We start from the raw sequence: 20,153 nt of genomic DNA on the forward strand, positions 1-20,153 counted from the left end.
TCCCTAAACCACAAAGGACGTCCTTCGGCCTATATTCCCGTCCTTCGTCCCCATGTCCGTCCTTTCTCTTTATAATATTATATTTGATTTTGCCATAATTGAAAACTATAAAATAAATAGTAAAATAATAACTTTAAATATAACATTAATTAATAGTTATCATTATATAAATAATTAGTTATAACTTAATAAATATTTTTTTAATTAATTATTTTAGATTTTGTTATTTATTATACTCAATAATATCAACTTATAATATTTTAATAAACCTTATACTACTCAAATATAGTTTCATTATAATACAACAATAAGAAAAACACGATCATTTCAAATCTGAATATCTAATAACCAACTCGAATGGACGAAATGCAAAATCATTTTTTCTTGAGTACTCTTTGCCCACCGACTGCTGTCACGCATTCAGTTGTTTCACAAATGACACAAACCCACAAAATTTTAGTAGTGAGTAAATTTAACATCTTGGAGTTCTATCAAATCAACACTGAAGGTCTCCTCTTTTTGGTCTCCAAACGGTACCCTTCAAAAATTGAGGTATTACTCAAATACAAGCCAGTAAAAGATGAAGATGAGTATATAATTGTCGTTACTGCCTCTGTGCAAATAGATGTTATCAAACTAACAACCAATCTCCATGTTGTGTCTTCTGGATTTTTATCCGACCCGTTTGGTCGTCTTTCGTTTTATGGGATGAAGGCGGTTGTCTCTCCGAACGGGCAGTACTTACTTCTACACATCTACGAACAACTTATAAAATTCGTGAAGTTGCCCCAACGCCCTTCGGACAAGATCTTTGCGACAAACTCGAAGATCTCAATCAATCGGATTATCGACTTCTCGTTCTGCACAATAGCTGACCAAGAGACTGTAGTCTTCTTACACGAAAATTCTCGCGACACAAGACACGTCAACACTTATATTATCGATGACCATCAGAACTTCGTGAAGAGTACTTTTAGTCAACCCAATGTAGGATCTTCAACACGTCTAGTCTTAGGGTTACCCAATGGAGTGAATGGAGTCTTAGTGATCAGTGATGAGACTGCCTGTTACTTTACAGGAACTGGGGACCATGTCTTAGTTAATGTAGGGAAGAATAGAATAACTACGACGACGTTTTTAAATAAAGACATGGTAATATTGACGGATTCAAATACCGGGTGCCATTTACTTAAACTGAAAGTGTGTGTGGAGAATTCTGTGAGTGAAATTTTATATTCCGTTCTTCCAAGTACGGAGAGTGTTGCCCAAACAGTCTCCGTAATTGGCGGAGATATCATCTTCTTTGGGTCAAGTTCGGGGAAGAGTTACTTGATGAGAGTGTCGGGGGAAATCTTCGAGACGTGGGAGAACTGTGGGCCGATCACTGATTTGAAGAAGATTGAAAACAAAGAGAATTACGTCATTAATTGTAATGGTGGAGGTCAAGAGTGTCTTGGTGTCATCTTTAAAGGGAGTGGAGTGAAAGAACTTGGGTCCACTTCTCTTGAACATGTGAGGAAGATTCATGTGTCGACGAATGGAAGAAAAGAAGTTATTTATACCTCTGGAGAGACACAAAGAGTGTTTGAAGCAAGTTACACAAAGAGTGGAGTACAAATTAAAGAACGTGAAACTTTTGATTTGGACGAAGTATATGGGAGTGGCCAAATTCTTGAGGACTTTTATGTTGTGACAAAGTGTGGCGTATTTGTAAGAAAAGAAGAGAAGTACACCCCAATTTATACATCGAGAACACACCAACTGACGCACTGTAAATTAACAAAGACGGCAATTTATTTCATTGAAGAATCCGTTGTGTATCGAATGGATAAAAATCGAGAGATCTTTAAATTGTGTGGATTAACAGAGCAAGCGACTTGTATTGACGTCGATCAAAAAATCGTCGTTGGGTTGTGGAGTTGTGATGTATTAATTTTGAGTTTAACGGGGTGTATAGAGAAAACACTGAAAATGCGTGACATCTCGCGGAGTGTGTTGCAACTTGCAAATAAATTATACGTCGCTTTTGATGAGAAACTCGAAGTGTATGAATTCAGTGGTCTTCCTGGTGTGATTCCCGAACAAGTCGAAAATACCGAAACCCTTTCTTTCCCATCGAGTCAATCAACTAAGTTGAAATTAGTCCATGACGTCATATTTGTGATTAGTGACCAGGGGTACACACTTCAATCAAGTGGTCTTGTCCCCCTTGCTGTAGAAGATATGACGGATATCTCAGAGACCCACATTGGTACCAATGGCGTTATAATAAGTACCACACGAGGGTTAGTCATCGGCGAGTTAGAACCGCTCACCCGACTTTCTGTCAAGAAGAAAAGTAGTGGCGAACAGAATGGGAGAATTGGAGTGAGTGGTCTTCATGGTATTCTTGTTGGAAAGAAAGTCCAGTTATTCAATTTAATAGATGGCGCGTCGTACCCCAGCGAATTTTTGTTGCTCTCGTGTGACGAAGAGATTTGTATGTGCGTGGAAACCATTTCTGAACATCTATATGTCATCGGAACAGCTATTATAAAGGAAAATGAAGTTGAACCAACAGTCGGTCGTCTGTTGGTCGCCGAGGAAGTTGATGGCAAACTTGTTTTGAAGTGTACGCATGAGTTTGAAGGAGCTGTGTATGCTATTAAGAAATTCAAACAACACGTTTTGGCGTTGATAAATCGACACTTACACGTCATGGATATCACCAACGAGTCTGTTCTTCCACGGAATATCATCGAGTTGAATATGATTGGGGTGTGTATGGAGGTTCTTGGCGATTACATCATCGTCGGTGACTTCATGAAATCCGTCACAGTCTTTGTGTGTAAAAGCGACGACCTGTCACAGACAGAAAAGGCTTGGACTGATATTGCCGTGTCCTGGGTGAATGCGGTGGGGTGTATTGAGAATGGAGACTCCAATAAGTTCGTTTCGTGTGACGTCGATGGAAATGTCAAAATATTTGTGAAAGGTGGAGAAGAGCGTTGGTATATCGAAGATCTTTTGAAGTGTGTCGGTAAAATTCATGTGTGTGAGTGCATCAACTTCGTTGAAAAATCGTTGTACAAGGGGGTTACACTTGGCGGGGTCAGTGGTGCGTTGTACAACATTTCTTGTCTGTCGGACAACGACTACCAAATACTGAAAAAGGCACAAGATATGCTTGTTAAGGACAACTGGAGGCAGTTTGTTGGGACAAAGACAAAAGAGGTGATGACCAACTTTATTGACGGGGACAAGATTGAAACAATTTTGGATTGGCCACTGGAACGCCAGACGTCGTTTTGCAAGAAAATCGGTGTAGACCGCTCAACTTTTGTTGGCTGCATAAAGAAGATATTTTCCGATATATTTCAATGAGTGATTTGATTTGTTGGTTTCGACAGGTCATAATAAGAAGCAAATTCAGTAAGTCAAACTAATAAGAATACAAAATACATTATCAAGCCTTGTACTGTCTCACGTGGTCGTTATAAGCTGCTTGTTTCATCAATTTTAGGTACAAACGAATTGCAAGGGCAATAAACTTTGTGATGATGAAGTCTGGAAGGGCGATTGTGATGTCAGTTTGCGTCATCAAAGTGCACAAGCAATCGTTTCCCTGTTTTCTAAAGACAAACCCACTGAAATTGACCAATCCACGGATGAATTTCTTGTTGTCGATTGGTGCATTGTTGTGTTCGGCAGGCAGGTATACACCAACACAACAATTGTCTGTCTCGATGACTTCTCTGACGTGCACATAATCTCTTTGTTTAAACAATTTTGGTGTCCACGTCGCGGTTCTGGAAACCTTGTTTCCGTTTGGCAGGATCTCTATATCTTCAATAACTGTGTAAAAACTGTCCCACCTTCTTCGTATTGAATAGTCCCAGTACAACTCGCACATCCGTTTCGGCGTAATGTTCGGGATGACAGCTCGGGCAACCCCATTCCACGTGCTACCGTTAACCTTTCTTCTCCAAACATCAACACCACTTGAAATAGAGTGTGTGTATCGTGGGTCACTTGCGGTCTCCATAAGGAAAATGCCTTCAAAATCACGGTCGGTGATGACGGGCACGCTCATACCTTCAACTTGGCTCTCTCGTTGGTAATTACGGAGCTCGACCATAATTTCGTTCAATTCCTCGAAAGTCATGTTGCGCGACAAGTTCTCAAGTTGAGTGATTCGCTCTCTGTTAGCTTCCTCTTTAATGTCGCGGGATGGGTCTTGAGCTGTTTGTTCGGTTTTTTCTTCCACTACAACATCGTCTCGTTGGGGAGTCACTGCGAGGTCTGGAACGTCTGGAGCGTCGTCAAAATTGACGTACTCATTGAAGAGTGCGTTGTCTTCCTGAACGCATTTGGCAGACATCGTTTTTTTCTTTGACTCCTTCCCAAATTCCACCCCTATAAACCGAATCATTCCGCAATTACAACCACGTTTCGAAAATGAAAAAATGACAATTATTACATTTTAATTATCTTTTCTAGTAATGAAATAGTATTATAATTTAATACTAAAGATATAATAGATGAAAAGAATTAGGTTTGATAACTCAAAAATTGTTGCTTATGTCTTCTCCACCAATTCCAAAACGGGTGTTTGCGGTGTCAGACACTCATCTCAATCTCCAGTTGATCTTTGACGTCAAAAACGGAAGGAATCACAAGAAACCTGCCACCGTTCCAGAGAAAAAGCAATTTCTGTTAAAAACTCGAGACATGGCGGTTTATGGTTGGGAAAACTATATTAAAAAATTAAAAAAGTCGTGGGACACCTCAATAACGCAAAACGACATCGTTTTGGTGTCGGGTGACGTGGCAATGTCAACCCGCAATCCGCTGTTAGATCTGAAATTTCTGTCGGAACGCCCCGGGTTTAAGATCATAGGGTGTGGTAACCACGACATGTGGTGGCCTTACTCAACTTCACAAAAACGAAACTATCAGCTCAAATATAAAAACATGTTCTTTTTAGATTCGACGAATTATTACAAAGATGAGAATATATTAGTTGTTGGAACGAAACTTGCTGATTATCGTTTTAATCTTTGGCCGGCATATTCCGACACGTTTGAAGAAGAGATGTATGATCCCAAAATTGAAGACCACCGTTGTGAAAACGAAACCCACAATCTCGAGATTGTTCTCAATACGCTCTCAAAGCATCGGGGATCTCTTAAAACCATTCTTATGATCCATCACCCACCTTGCGACCAGAACATAACGCAAAATGAGATTTTAGAAATGATTGTTCAAGCTCAACCCGATTACTGTATATTTGGCCATGTTCATTCTTTCACTCAACTTTATAAAGATCCAAAGATACAAACAATAGAAGATGTCAAGACAAGAGCCCCAGCAGTAAACTTCATTAGAGGGCAGACTCAATTCAATTGTGTTGCACTCGATTACTTGAAAAATCAGCCGATGCTGCTCTTTTCTATCCAACAATAGTTTATTATAGTTAACCAATAGTTTTCCCTTTCTCGGAATCACAAAGAATGGTTTTATATAGTTTAAACCGACTTGAATAGTTTTTTAATTAGAAGTTCTAGTATACACAGCAATCAATACAATTTTTGGTAGTTTCCTTTGTAAGGAACAGCACACCACGAGCAACAGAAGAGTGTTTTCAGTCCACCGAAAGAGTCTGGACAGAGATAAGGACAGCAGTATTTTTGGTAACAAGGGACGGTGACCAACCCACACAAATAAGACAAAGACATTCCGGCGAGGAGTGGAATGAACGCGGTGATGTAAGACATCTCCCTCTTCTTATCATTGATTTGAAGGGAGAGGATAGTAGTGATGAGACCCAGTACTACTGTGATCCCCCCGACAGTTGATAAGTATACTGCGCGATATGTGAATCGTAAATTGTCGACATTATAACAGTGTTCTGTGACAAGAGTCGAGTTCAGTCTATTTCTAATGAAGTGGATGAATATAGCCAACAAGCAATTTGAAAGAATGAATAGTGTAGTGAAGAGAGATACCACAATGATATATATATTCGAGTGAAAGATGTTACCAGTATATATATATACCATTGTAGAGATCACAAGACCACTGAGAAAGATGTTGTAAGGGACGTTCACAACTTTAAAACATCTGAAGAGTATTCGAAACGACTTTTTGCATTCAAAGACATCGAAAATTCTTAACACACAGAAGATGCTATATGGAAGCAACACGAGACCGAAATTGAAGTGATAGATATACCACACCCACACGACTACATATGTCAAGTCGATGATAACGGGAAGGAAGAATGAGAGATCCACCGATTGCACCGATTGTGCGATGAAGACGGATGAACAGAGATTTCGCCAGCCGAGAAATAAGGAATAGATCTTGTCGCTCTCGTTGCGTGGAGTATACGTCTTTGCGTTGATGATAACAACGAGCGAGAAAATGCCATAGTGAAGGACTACGGGGAATAACACTAGAATCCCATAGAACATCGTACCCAATTTCCCATCAAGGTAATACCCAAGTATGATGAAAAAGCACAACACACAGAATAACGAGAAGGTGTCACAGAAGATGTTACTGAAGAGACTCTGCACACAGTAATACCGTTGCTTGGTAAAGTTATATTTCCACAATTTGATTTTGTCAGTGTATTCCCGATTCGCCATGTCGCGTTGTTGTCGGGCGGTTATAAGACAATCAACTAAGTCGATTTGGGTGTGGACGTCTCGATGCGACAGCTGAGAAAGAATGTCGGGATCCATTAACAAGGACTTGGTCGTGGAAGACATTGCACTGAGTTTCTGGACCGTTTGGAAGTCACTCCGAAGACTAATTTCCTTGAGAACAAAATACGGAACAGGGGATATCCCCCCATCGGTGGATGACATGGTGGGGTGTAATGTGTGGTTTTGAGTTAAACTGGAAAGAAATAATTCGAATGACAATTTCTATTATAATAATTAAATTTATTAATTTTTTATAAGTGATAATCTCACTCATCAGATGGTCATTAATGTGATTTCCTTAATAATTGTTTTAAGTAAAAATGCAAATTTGGACACAGCGACTTTTCTTAATTGTGAAAATTCATACAGTTAGTTAAACCATCTTTAATTGTAAATAAACTATATATATATAGTTGTTTTTTTGTAGTTGTTTTTATTTTTAAAATTATTCAAATGGTATTTATTATAATAAAATAAACTATATGTCTCATCACCAAAATGTTCTTTGTTTTTTTAACCACACAAAGAAATATAATAAGACATTAAATAGTATTTGTCCTATGAAAAAATGTACTTCAAAATAATAGTATCTTTTTAGTTTATTACTAACAAGGACTAGTTCAAAATGACATAACATATGAATTTAAGAGGCTTCTGTACTACTTAGTCTTGACACACAGTACATTATTGCAGAGAGGGCACTTGTAGACCAAGTCTTTAGTTGAGTCGATGACTAGAGGTATCCAGAAAAAGCACAGACACCCCAGCACGAACAAGACCACTGCTAATACAATCGAGAATTTCCCATTTTTATATTCGGTATTGGGATGGATTGTTTTATTGCAGGTCGAGCAGTACATCTCCTTATATACATTCTCATTAGGAAGTATTGGTTGATTCTCTGCAGCGCTCATTCTTTCATTTTACAGTTTTCGAAGAGAGTTTTCCATTATCGCACAATAACATTTTATATAACAAAAATTGATACAAACAACTTATTTTTGCAAGACATTCAATCGCGCGATCGGTGTCGGTTTTGACGATTGGTGGAGATGGGAGACCTCTTTCTCGCCCCACACAAACGATTCTGTGACGTTCAGAAATTCCGCTCTAATATCGAACGGTTCTTCTTTTGTTGATTTTTCAAAGATGAGTGACACAATGTGTTTCATCTGTGGGGTGAACACAAACGAAATCGTTTGGAATTGCCTTGTCATGTCTTGTATGAGTTTTTTGACGCCCTCTTGATTCATTTTCCTTTGTTCCCACACTTGTTTGACTTGTGCCAGTTCGATCCCAAATATAAACAGTGACGACAAAAGCACGGAGTCCGGTTTCACAAACGTCGTGTCAATCAACTTGAGTATATCTGTTGTATAATCCGCCATTTCTGCCTGAGGTATAGATGTTGGAAACTAGTGGTGAGTATTATTAGTTTATTACTAGTTTATTATTAGTTTTAACCAATTGACTCAACACAAAGAAGAGCAAACGTGTTTCAGTGGCGAAAATAAAGACTCCGCAAACAGTTTTACACACAGCAGTGATGGTTCCAGTGACTCCGATCCAATCGCAAACATCGCTTTTAACGTCTCCAGTTTAATAGTTTTCCCTGTCGTTGGGAGTGTTGGCGTGATTTTGACGTGTTCTATATTTACTTTATCACTTTTTTCACTCTTCACCGCTTTACCAAAACTCGTTGCGCTTGGAGTCGTCAGTGGAGCTCCCAATTCCTTTAATGAGGGTATCGGCTTCATTTGTTTCTCTCCTTTCACTTGGAAAGAAACTAACGAAGGAACTTCCTTTTGGGGTCTCTTCACTACGGGGCGCGTCACCTCAGACTCCATGCCCGGGTGCGTGACAAACAAAGTCTTATTAGTCAAGAGCGTCTGCACTGTCTTATCTCCTTCACTCCCTAATAACTTCTTGTGAACCCATACCTTCCCTGGCAACGTCGACGATTTTATGAGAAAAATGTCCGACAAGACTGTTTTGCCAGGTCGAGTCTCCAATGGAGAGTCACGTCGACATTGACCGTAAGCTATGATGTGGGACTTGTTGTATTTCTCTAATGTAAACGAGGGACATTGTGTCACTTTGGTATCATCTTGTAATTCAGAACGTACTAGTACAGCTCGACGTACTACTGCGGTCCCAAAATTCACTTCTTGATACGCCAAAATCTTGTGCGGCTCCGTGTAGCCAAGCTCGGACATGGGTGGATGGTTTGAGGTTTTCAAGTTCTGACAAACTTAGTATACTATGACGTCTTGTCTTTACTAGTTACTATAATTGTTTTTATTATTTTTTATAATTCAGGTAAGACACCTAGACCGTTTCTTTTTTGGGGGGTTTACTATATGTTTATAATATATTTATAATATTAATGGTATTAAATTATAACTTAATAATTAAGGTACTATTGATTAATTTGATTAATTAAAAATATATTTCAAATTAATTGATTTGGAAAAAATAAAAAGACAGACAACTATTATAGTTAATTATAATAAACCCTACTATTATTGCCAAGTTGTAAACTCATTTTTACTGATTGAATGGACGAAACGGGGGCCAATGTTGAACAACAAAACGATGAATATGACACGTTGAGAAACATTTATGATCACAACGATCAAATCAATTTCAATAAAATTGACACCAATAGGTACAGAATATGTATAACATTTTCAACACAATGTATGATAATTTTGTTTTACACATTACCGTCGTGCTACCCAAGCGAAGGGTCTCCACTTTTTATGGCGAAAACAAAACGAAATTGGCTTTCTGATGGACAACTCAATAGTATTGTTTACGAGGCAGAAAGGATTTCGGCGGAATATAAAGGAGAGTTGTGCATTTTCCCAGTGGTTGACAGGCTGATGGCGGCAGATTTTCTTTCTTCAATCAGCGCAAAAGTTTACCCCGACGAACCGCCCGTCAATCTCGAAAGTGACAAGAAAAGTGACATCCAAAATGCCGGAATGGCGCGAGAGAATGACGACAATCTTGCGAAAACCCTGGAAATATCTGGTATAAAAGTCTTCGCAGGAGTGCCATTAGTCGACCGCAAAAGCAAGTTCATTGCTTTTGTAGCCCGGGTTCACTCCGAAAAAGAAACCCAACTTGTCTTTGATGAGTTGTGGAAGAACAAGAAGATCTCCATCGCAACTCACAACATACAAGCGTACCGTATTAATATCAACGGAACTATTTCTTGTGATTTTGACGATGACGGCGAACACGCGGCTGGAAAAGAGTTGCTAAGAATGCTCGAACAGATCAATGCAGAGAACGTTTGCGTTATGGTGTCGCGATGGTTCGGGGGTATTTTATTAGGGCCAGACAGGTTCAAGCACATCGTTAACACTGCCAGAGATGCACTTTTTGCAAACAACTTAGTCGATCGCAACGAAAAACCAAAGAAACACAAATAACACTATTTACTATAATTATATAGTTAATTTATAATTAATTAATAATTTATTTGTTTAACGAAGTTACATGATAGTTTATTAATAGTTAAATTATAGTTCATTGATTCTATTTTAAGAACAGTTTTGTCTCAGTTAAACTAAACATTATTGTCGGTGAGACAAGTCAACGAGGCACGGAATATCTGGAGCATCAGCTTCGAACCACCTGACAAACGCGTTTATCCAATTGTCTCTTGTGTTACAAAACAGTATGTAGTGGTGGTAGAATTTAAAAAGTAACACCGCGATCAGAGCTGCGATGTAAATGTCAATAGTATAATGTCTTCTACACATCACGAACACGACAGAAGCTGCTGTTGTAAAGACTAATATGATTGCTTTGATTAAAGTGAATCGTAATGGATATCCAATTTGATTGACCGCGGGAGATATATCGTCGCAGACTGCGATATGCCACAGTGGTGCTTTTTCGTCGTAGTGATACCAAAACATCGCGCACAAAAAGAGAGCTGCGGTGTGTGGACAAAACATAAGGTCGTGGCACGACCTTTCCCCGAAAAATATTTTGAATGAATAAGTAAAGAAGGAGTCAGTGTTGTTTGCCTTACAAGGCACAGGGGAAGGTAAATAGGTAGAGAAGATACTGAGTGATCGCAACATAAAGATAACACCTTGCAACAAGAAAAATCGTTTGACTATGATGACTCGATAAGGAGTGAAGAAGAATCTGAGGAATGTAAATGTCAATACAAACAACATAATATAAGAAGGAATGTAAGGGATGTCGATAAATGGAAGATAGTCATTCCCCAAATCAAGTAAAGTGTAATTCTTTGGGACTTCGGGATGACCAGAAAGCCATCGAATATAATACATATCAGTAAGGGCTTGAAACAACGCGTTCACAAAGAGCGATACTATCAGAAACAAAACACTCCAAAAAAATCCAGAAGTAAAGAAGTGAACGAGCTGTTGACATGGACTATGAATAATCATACTAAACGTTTGTACTATATCAGAACCAGTGTCTACTATACTCATAAAACCTTTAGACTCTAACTCAACTGTTCGAAAGGAAATGATCGTGGTGTCCGGAACTGTGAATGACTCGTCCATTTTGTTTTTTGTAGTTCTTTTTGTTTGCTTTATCATTGAATGGTATAACATTTTATATAACATTTTTATAATTCAACAAATTTTTTTAAAATCTAAATTGTATTAATAATTCAATTATAAATTTTACTATAATAAAATAGTTATGCAATTGATTTAAAAATTAATTATCATTATTTAAATGAATAGTTCAAATAATAATTAATAATTAATTATTACAATAATTAATAATTGTAATTAAGTTAATATGAATAAGACCAATAATATAAATAGAATAAAAATATAGTTACAAAAATAGCAATAAAGATATGACAAATATATTATAAATTACTATAATACCAATCTATTAACAAAAAAACAAAAACAACGATGTTATTAAATCTTATTTACAAATTATATATAAAAAAAGAAAAGGATGATAGGCTGATTTTAAAAGTGCGTTTTTCAATCTCGAAATAGTAATGAGCAAATAACTCGGTATAAATTACTAACAAAAAGGGAAAACCCCGTAAAAAAAAGTTTTGAATAATCCGTAAGAAATGGGACTTCTGAATTTGAGTAAATCGGATTGGTTGTAAATTTACACCACATTTTTTAAACTCAAAATCAGAAGTGAGAATGGAGTCAACGAGAACAGAACACAACCCAAATGAACAATTGTGCCACGACGACACGATACCCGAAAGTGATGTTGAGGTTCAATACAACAATTTAAAAAAGGCACTTACTTCCGAGCAGCAAAAGGTGATTGAGGATTACATAGCCTTCCGTGTCTCCCGAATGAATGCTGAGAAAAGTGAGAAAGAAGACAGTAAAACATTAAGTACGGATACTGCTTTAACTTCCCAAGACGATAGTGAAGATGATAGTGATACAAATTCTAAAGAAGAAAAGGGTTGTACCGAACAGAAAGATGAGAAGAAGTCGACGAAGCGACACAAAGAGAAGAAGTCTAAAAAAGAGAAGAAAGGATGTGACGAATGGTGGATGAAAGAAATGAAGAAACACTCGAAAGGTTATGACTTCCAAAATCCACGTCCTTGGTGGATGAGAAGAATGCGAGGACATATGTTCGAACCATTCCCGGGACATCCCCCAGTTTTCTCGCCTTATGGCCCTCTTCCTATGTATCAACCATTTCCTATGTGTAACCCTTTCCAATATCAACCAATGATGTTCCCCCAACAATTCCCTCCTTTCCATCAACAATGTCAACAACAGCAACAACAACCCTTCTCTCAACAACAGTTCGGTGTCCAATTCCCTCAACAACAAAATCAATACGGGCAATTCCCACAACAACAGAATCCTTCTCCAATGCAGTTTGATAGAAGAAATGACAATAACAGTGACGAGGAGAATGAGGAAGTCGACAAAAAACTGGCAAATGGAAAAGTTGGCGAACAAACTTTGGGACAACAACACACTCAAGAAAGAAAACACCACACTCGATTCCAGAAGAAGAAACCAAAATTCCAGGATTGAGGTATTTTTACTTAAGCTACTATAGTTTCAAATATAATTCAATTATATTATAAATAGTACCATTCTTATTTTAGAATTGATTTACTATATTTTTAGTAAATGTTGTTTGTCATCGAGTATATTATAGTATTATAGTTTATTTACTATATATATTAACATTTGGCTCATCGTTTTTTCATACAAATGTAATTGACAAATAAAGAGTTGTGGTATTTGATATGTCAAATAGTTTGAGTTCTAAGAAGCGTTGGTTGTTTCAAACACAACTTTGAGATACATAGATACTCTCATCAATTATTTTGTTATAGTACAATTAAAGTAAAATAAACTATATTTATTAATAATATAACCACGTGGATTTAGTAAACAAATAATGAAAGAAGTGAGATTGAAAGAGGTATCTCGAAACATCATAATAAAGAATGCGTTGGAATTAAGGATATCAATTTACAATCTTTATCTGTAAATAATCGGGATAGAAAATAAGCAAAGAAGACAAATGATTTACTAATACTAAAGTAATAGTTTTGAATAGTTCTTTTTTGTTGAGCAAAGATCCATTAAGTAGTATTAAAAAAGAACCAAATACAAACTATAAAAACAGTATGTCTCGAGAGTTATATATCGACCAATATACATCATTCTCTAAATTGGTGACGACGGAAGAAATTGTCAAGCGCCTCAACGAGAACTTTTTGCTGAAGAGCTCAGAGCTTCTCGACGTTATCGTCCCCGCATTTGTTCAAGACAAATTTGACTTAAAGAAGTACACGAAACTATGTCAGTACCTTGACGCGTTTACTTTTGCGTATGGGTCTATAACAACTGCACACGCAGTAGCATTGATATTCATCGGACTCGACATCAACGGGAATATGATGCTGAAGATATCTGACGCGAAAAAGTACTTCCTTTCTGTCACTCCAAAAGAGAAAGCAAAACAAGTGAAAAAATTGGTTGATGCGGCGAACGCTACAAGCGACAACTATTATTCAATAGATGAATTCTTAGCAGTCTACCAAGTTGTAAAAGAGTCAGTGCTGGACAAGGAAGTCATCACTGCAATCGTTAACACTTGGTCATTTGCCATTCTCTTCTCTCAGTTTGCAAATGGACAGAACTACTTGACCGACGAGAACGCAGTCAAAGCTATTCAAAAGCAATTTTCAATCACAAACGCATCGGTGTTGAGTGTCGTCGTTAAGTTGGTCGATACGAGTAAAGTCCACAAATTCAACCAAAGCGAGTTCACGTACTTGTGCAGTCAGATTCTGTTTGTCACGCAAAAGGTCGGGACAAGCAACTTCTCCTTGAACGTCGTCGCGTTCAGGATATTAGACATCAACTGCTCTGGATTTTTAAACCCAAAGGAATTCTCACGCTTTTTGAGGAAGTCTGGACTCGACACGAAAAAAGAGTCTGTCAAAGAAACAATTAAAAAGTTGGACACCAACGGAGACGGTGTTTTACAAATCGACGAGTTCATAGTGCTGACGAACGGACTGTCAAAGTCGGATGTTCCAAAATACTTTTTGAATAATTTGGTTGCGAAGTCACAAAGCGACTTGAAATTTGATTCGGTGCAACCGCAGAACCAATTGAAGAATGTGAGGACGTTACAAAGCGAGAAAAAGGAGTGTTCAAAATTAATTCGCAAGACAGTCGAAAGGCCTGAATTTGTTGCGATGTTTAAAGAGTTGTGTCCAAGCGAGAAAATGGATTTACCAACACTCAAAATTGCGATTGAAAAGGTCATTGGGGAGAGTAACACAAAAGCACTGAAGGGTGCAATGGAAGTCATTTTTAAAGTCGGGAACATCGACTGCGATGATAAACTTGATTGCGATGAATTTGTCATATTGATAAGTGCGATAGAGCAATGTATGAGAGGAAAGGTCATTGAAGAGCGCGACATGTATGAAGTCTTTTTCCATATTGCTGATGGGGATCATGACGGGCTGATTGATTGCAACGAATTAGCATTTTTAGTGCAACAGATAGATGGAACTACTTTGTCACACGAAGACGCCGAAGATTTAGTTCGATCATATGACGAGGGTGGGAAGAACCAACTGTCTTTAGATGAATACATGTGTTACTTCATGCAATTGGACCAAGTCAAGTTGGATGATACAGAAGAAGAAAAGGACAGAAAAGCCAAAAAGCAGATCAAAAAGACGTTCCGCTTGATAGACAAAGACTCTTCGAATTCGTTGGAGCTGTCTGAAGTAGTCAAGTACATCGTTTCCATCGTTGGAGAACTACCCGAAACGAATTACATGTGTTTGAAGGCGATGTTTTATGTGTGTGACGAGAATAAAGACGACAAACTCTCCGAATCGGAGTTCATTCAATTCTTCTGCTTGTTCGAGTATTACATCGACGACGATGGGCAATTTGATTTGGACTCAATATACATCGAGTTATTCTCAATGATGGACAAAGACAAGACAGACAAGCTTTCCAAAAAGGTGATCACCGAGTTTCTTGGGAAGATAGGCTGGAAAGAATCTGCGATCAACTTCATGGAAAAGTATGACAGCGACCACAGCGATTCTATCGGCCTTAATGAGTTTGTCCTCGCTTTTTGTGGCAAGAACATAGACACTGACGATATTTGATTTCTTCTTATTTACTTGAGTCGAATCTTGAAAATTGGTATAGAAAATACTAATTAATACCTATTAATAAAACATTCAAATTAGGTTATCCTCTATAGTCTCTTCTTTTTTGATCTCTCGAGTCTCTTTGTTGGTTTCGTGGGTCATACCCTTCTCTGAAGTCCTTTTTGTTGTCAACAACTTTCTCTCTATGTCTTTCCTCATCCGCAAGTTTGAGCAAATATGCCTGTGGACAGATTTTACCGTAAACAAGTTGAAGATCTTCGGCCATCACATACGAGTGATCAAAACAGACTATAATGTCGTCTGGAATGTTGTCTGCATTGAGTGTGCACCTCCCGTACTTTTCGTCAAACAATTGCCCCTTCATACAGTACTCCCTTCCCCACGAGACTTTGTAGTACACCCCCTTTGCTGTCTCGGTCGTTGCAAAAAATCTGAATGCTTCCATTGCGGTTGTTCGGGTGTAAAATGTTATGAAACAGTGGTGCTTGTCTGCAAACAGTTTAATTCGCTTCAGTGGGTACTTGGTGCCCAGTAATGTAGTTATACTCTGTTCGGTTGTGTTCTCCGGTAAATTCGCAACAAAGACAACGTTGGAAAACAATTCGATCATCCCATTTGGATTTTTCAATTCTTTGCGCACATCTTTTCCTGGGCGTCGCTGCTCTAAGATTTGAAGGGGATGTGGAAGTTTGTGGAGCGGCTTTTCTTCACAATAAAATTTCTTTGCGTCTTCCTCGTTATACTCGTCATCGTCCTCTGACATCTTTTCGTTCGCGTCTTCTTGCTCCACAATGGTGTCCTTGTTTATTGGGACTTCCTCCATCATGGTTTGGACTTCCACTTGTTTTTGTGGAGTTTGTTCAGTGATTTGTGTTGGTTGGGATTGTTCTTGTGGCACTGGTAAAATTTCTTCCATTGGCACAATTGGCTGTTGCTGTGTTACTTGCTCTGATGGAGTAACTTGTTGTGGTACTGTTGGTTGGTGGACCTCCATTGGTGTTGGAACGATTGGGGCGTTTGGTGCACTTGGAATGTCCTGAATAGTATTGTTTTGTGGTGTTTCATTTGGTTGTTGTACTTCTGGTTGTTGTATGACTGAAGGTTGTACACTCACTTGTTGCGCTGGTATAGCAGATTGAGTTGTTGGTTGCACAAATTGTTGAGGAAGTGAAGTTTGAGGGTATTGTGGCACCATCTGATTCATTGAATAGGGGTCCATATATGCGTCAGTCATACCATACGCGCTTGCTGAAGATATATAAGGGTCTGTGTCTCCCATTCCCAAGTCTCGCAAAAAACTGTTTTCTTCTTTTTTATTGTCTTCCTCTCTGTTACTCATGTTATTACTTTACAAGTTTTTTGAAATATTTTTTTAAATAATCCAAGGAAATCATTAGTTATGTTATTAACTTATTTTTAAAAGAAATATATAAGACATTTTATTATATATTTATTAAAAAGAAATAAATACTATACAGTTAATAAAATATACTTAAATATATAACAAACAAAAAAAATATATGTCAGTCTGTAAACATTATTTTTTAATAAAAATAAATAAATTAGAAATTAAAATAAAACATATATAAATATAAAACATTATAAGACTAATTATTGTAATTTATTAATAAGTAATAAATTCATTTAATTTCATTTTATAAAAAATATAATTATTAAATATAATATAAAAAATAACATAATTTTGGTCAAAACATAACAAAAGTTTTATCTTACATATATGTATTATTATTATTTTCATGTAATTTTACAATATTGAATATATAAGACGGAGACTATCATGAAAAATAAACAACTTGAATTGAATATTAGTCTAAAAAATAAAAAATAAATAATAACAATCATTGAAAAATAAATCTTATAAAAACATTATAAAAAAAAATAAAACAGAAGTTAAGTACTTAAAAATATCATCAACCATACAATACTGTTACTGTTTTAAATAAAACACAAATTTTATTTTTTTTGAACTTGGTATGATATACAAAAAAAAACTTACCTTATGGCGACTCTTTTGAAATGTAAACAGTAAACAAACCAATCGCGCAAACAATAATTTATTGGTTTTCCTTTTTTCTTCAATTTTTGGAAATGTTTTAATTAAAATACCAACGGTGTTGGAGTTTTCATCAACAAAACATTTTTTTTTCTAAAAAAATGTTTTATAAAAGAAAAAAAAATCGTAAGGTTAAATTTAGCTTATAAATCCAATTTTTTTACATTTAAACACAAAAAGTATAATAAAAAATAATTTTTTATTAATTTAATAATCACATTGTTTTTAAAAATAATTCAATGATTAACGATTGAATTTATTAAAATCTTTCATTTTATAACATAACAAAAAAAACGAAAGATCACTATTTTACAACAAATCTGAATAATAATAAAATAAGATTGACAATAAACTTTTTCAAAGATCATGTTAATTAAACATGAAGAATAATATAACGAGCAGTCTTATAAATTATTAAATTTAAATTCATATGACATTTCAATAAAGAAACGAAGTAGTTTATTTAACTTCTTTATCAAATGAGTTGTTTGAGAAGTAATTTACATTTTTTTGTGTAAAAAAAATAATAACAATCAAAAATAAACCAACTCAAATGACTCAACAATCTTTGTAATATAAAATTAATTTGATAATGTTTTGTGAAATTGGTTTGGATTTTCAATAAACAGTGGGCATAAAAAAAGACAATTTTAGTGTAGTTTTGTTCTATAAATAAATATATGATAATCCTATTAACTTTGATAAAATAAACAATGAAATACATAGAAACACTGGAATTGTTTTAATTCAAAAAAATAACGAAAAAGTAGCTAAAAACAGAGATAGCAACAAAGAGGTAACATTTTAATATGAAAGCGAATCAATAAATAAATGGATAAAACCGAATAGTAAAAATAAATGAATTGATTTATGATGTGTATTTCATGAATTTGACTGATTTTTAATGAAAAGAATCGTGCGGGTTTTGGACATTATAAGACATTGAGAGGCTTGCAAAGTTAAATTGTTGTCTCTTTCTTTTATTAGCATTTGAAATAGTTTGACACTTCCTCATTTCGTTTTGATACTTTTGGTCGAGCATTGGCAGATAGCATCCAACGCAGAGGTGTTTCAGTTTATCAAACAAACTTAAGAACCCACCGTCCACCACATATATATCTGGAAATAGTAAATTGGGTCCATTAGTCTTTCTATCCATACTGTGTAATTTTTTAGCCAGGGTTGGTGCTCTTTGTCCCGAGAATTCACAATAGAAAACAACGGTGTTATGAATTGTTTGATTTCTTTGGAAGAGGAAGTATTCCTTCAACAGTTTTTCGTTCCAGATATTAACTGAATTTATGACTTTACCTGCGTTGTATTCGTATGGATATCTACAGTCGATGAATGTAAGATTATTATTATTAGTTATCATTTCATTCACTTCATGTGGTTTAATGTACTGTAATAGGAATGGGGTTTCACAAGTAAAGTCCAATTCTGGTGACAAAGAAGGACTGGAATAAGTTGATGACAACATCCTTTCTTTATTAAGAAAAAAGATGGACTCTGGTGTCTTAGATATAAAAAGAGGTTCTGAATCCTCTGCAAAGTCGGGAGAAATCGGAGTCGTACAACTCATGGACGACCGGGGAGTTGCAAAAGGACTTGGGGAGCGGGACTCAGCGCTTGGCAGCCGAGTAAATGCCCGTGTACGTGTTGGTGTGAAAGTGACGCGCATGGCTGCCTGGGTTATTTAGTTGCCAAACATTTATTTAGAAAACTGTATTTTTGGAGCCTTGCCCATCACTATATTTTCGACCTTTCAGTGGATTCTGATTGGTCTAACACAGGCGGCATTCACTGTCCTATTAAACGTTTTAATTATTAGATATCTTCGTAATTCATGTATTACTTACAAAACGATGATATAGACTATACTGAAGATTGTAATCAACATTACAACAAACAAAACACTTATGGTTCTTACTTATGAGTAAACACGGGATAGATGTTAATTTATGACAATCAAACATAATTTTGAAAAAAAAATCAATACTAACTTTTCAACAAAAAAAAAGAAGAACGAGGAATATTTCCCCCTTTTAGCTCGTCGTTTTTTTAGACTTAATTTTTTAAACTGGCAAAAATGAAGAAACAACCCTTTAAATAAATAACTCGGTTGTATCATGTTATTTCCCTTTTTTTACAATAGTTTTTCTTTGAATAATTTAAAAATTCATTAATTAACAAGTCGTTTTCACAACAAAAGTGTTTTGCCTATTTTTTGAGCACATAAGATTTGTCCAATGAAAAGTATTTTATTCAAGTTTTTTAACCACATTATCCCGTTTTTTAATGGATATATTCGTTATCCACAAAACAAATAATTGTAATAAAAAAGGTCATTCAAATATTGTATAAATGTGGGAATTCTGTATGATTTTCCAAATTGTTTTTATTTCATTTTGAATTATAAAGTGGAAATGATCGGCACATTTGTCCTTTGTTTACAGAAAATGGGTGTTTTTTTGCTTTGTTGACTGTTTTTTAAGTCGTGTGTGATATTTATATAGTTTATTATTATTTTGTTTTGTTCAAATTACATTTCATTTTAGTTTTGTGTTTATTGTATTTATATTTTAGTTGTTAATATAATTCTTTCAAATGATTTTATTTAATTTGAGAATTTTAATTTTGTTTGATAACTTCTAATTTTTATATAAAAAACCTAGTAACAAAATGGTATTTAAATTTCAATTTAACTATATTTTTATTTAAA

The 20,153-nt window shown here is 35.9% G+C and overlaps 11 protein-coding genes across 11 annotated transcripts; 5 read left to right on the forward strand and 6 right to left on the reverse strand.

Moving 5' to 3' along the window:
- Window positions 1-357: 357 nt before the first annotated feature.
- EIN_176300 (DNA repair protein xp-E, putative) lies at window positions 358-3,363 on the forward strand (the record flags this gene model as incomplete). Its single annotated transcript, XM_004260536.1, has 1 exon — window positions 358-3,363. One exon carries the CDS (start codon window positions 358-360, stop codon window positions 3,361-3,363), a length of 3,006 nt encoding a protein of 1,001 aa, XP_004260584.1.
- An 82-nt stretch (window positions 3,364-3,445) lies between these two features.
- Window positions 3,446-4,411, reverse strand: EIN_176310 (hypothetical protein; the record flags this gene model as incomplete). Its single annotated transcript, XM_004260537.1, has 1 exon — window positions 3,446-4,411. One exon carries the CDS (start codon window positions 4,409-4,411, stop codon window positions 3,446-3,448), a length of 966 nt encoding a protein of 321 aa, XP_004260585.1.
- Window positions 4,412-4,560: 149 nt separating this feature from the next.
- EIN_176320 (hypothetical protein) lies at window positions 4,561-5,506 on the forward strand (the record flags this gene model as incomplete). Its single annotated transcript, XM_004260538.1, has 2 exons — window positions 4,561-5,444; window positions 5,467-5,506. The coding sequence occupies 2 exons, from the start codon at window positions 4,561-4,563 to the stop codon at window positions 5,504-5,506; spliced, it is 924 nt and encodes a 307-aa protein (XP_004260586.1).
- Window positions 5,507-5,558: 52 nt separating this feature from the next.
- On the reverse strand, window positions 5,559-6,854 carry EIN_176330 (hypothetical protein; the record flags this gene model as incomplete). Its single annotated transcript, XM_004260539.1, has 1 exon — window positions 5,559-6,854. One exon carries the CDS (start codon window positions 6,852-6,854, stop codon window positions 5,559-5,561), a length of 1,296 nt encoding a protein of 431 aa, XP_004260587.1.
- An 833-nt stretch (window positions 6,855-7,687) lies between these two features.
- On the reverse strand, window positions 7,688-8,908 carry EIN_176340 (hypothetical protein; the record flags this gene model as incomplete). The annotated part of the gene is made up of 2 exons (XM_004260540.1): window positions 7,688-8,107; window positions 8,186-8,908. 2 exons carry the CDS (start codon window positions 8,906-8,908, stop codon window positions 7,688-7,690), a joined length of 1,143 nt encoding a protein of 380 aa, XP_004260588.1.
- A 342-nt stretch (window positions 8,909-9,250) lies between these two features.
- On the forward strand, window positions 9,251-10,132 carry EIN_176350 (impact, putative; the record flags this gene model as incomplete). The annotated part of the gene is made up of 1 exon (XM_004260541.1): window positions 9,251-10,132. The coding sequence occupies one exon, from the start codon at window positions 9,251-9,253 to the stop codon at window positions 10,130-10,132; it is 882 nt and encodes a 293-aa protein (XP_004260589.1).
- A 144-nt stretch (window positions 10,133-10,276) lies between these two features.
- EIN_176360 (hypothetical protein) lies at window positions 10,277-11,248 on the reverse strand (the record flags this gene model as incomplete). Its single annotated transcript, XM_004260542.1, has 1 exon — window positions 10,277-11,248. The coding sequence occupies one exon, from the start codon at window positions 11,246-11,248 to the stop codon at window positions 10,277-10,279; it is 972 nt and encodes a 323-aa protein (XP_004260590.1).
- A 615-nt stretch (window positions 11,249-11,863) lies between these two features.
- Window positions 11,864-12,730, forward strand: EIN_176370 (hypothetical protein; the record flags this gene model as incomplete). Its single annotated transcript, XM_004260543.1, has 1 exon — window positions 11,864-12,730. The coding sequence occupies one exon, from the start codon at window positions 11,864-11,866 to the stop codon at window positions 12,728-12,730; it is 867 nt and encodes a 288-aa protein (XP_004260591.1).
- Window positions 12,731-13,335: 605 nt separating this feature from the next.
- On the forward strand, window positions 13,336-15,351 carry EIN_176380 (calmodulin, putative; the record flags this gene model as incomplete). Its single annotated transcript, XM_004260544.1, has 1 exon — window positions 13,336-15,351. The coding sequence occupies one exon, from the start codon at window positions 13,336-13,338 to the stop codon at window positions 15,349-15,351; it is 2,016 nt and encodes a 671-aa protein (XP_004260592.1).
- An 85-nt stretch (window positions 15,352-15,436) lies between these two features.
- Window positions 15,437-16,696, reverse strand: EIN_176390 (hypothetical protein; the record flags this gene model as incomplete). The annotated part of the gene is made up of 1 exon (XM_004260545.1): window positions 15,437-16,696. The coding sequence occupies one exon, from the start codon at window positions 16,694-16,696 to the stop codon at window positions 15,437-15,439; it is 1,260 nt and encodes a 419-aa protein (XP_004260593.1).
- A 1,636-nt stretch (window positions 16,697-18,332) lies between these two features.
- EIN_176400 (M-phase inducer phosphatase, putative) lies at window positions 18,333-19,112 on the reverse strand (the record flags this gene model as incomplete). The annotated part of the gene is made up of 1 exon (XM_004260546.1): window positions 18,333-19,112. One exon carries the CDS (start codon window positions 19,110-19,112, stop codon window positions 18,333-18,335), a length of 780 nt encoding a protein of 259 aa, XP_004260594.1.
- Window positions 19,113-20,153: the final 1,041 nt, after the last annotated feature.

This window comes from Entamoeba invadens, assembly GCF_000330505.1.
Source record: "Entamoeba invadens IP1 unplaced genomic scaffold scaff_1105074725183, whole genome shotgun sequence".
NCBI classification, from domain to species: Eukaryota; Evosea; order Mastigamoebida; family Endamoebidae; genus Entamoeba; species Entamoeba invadens.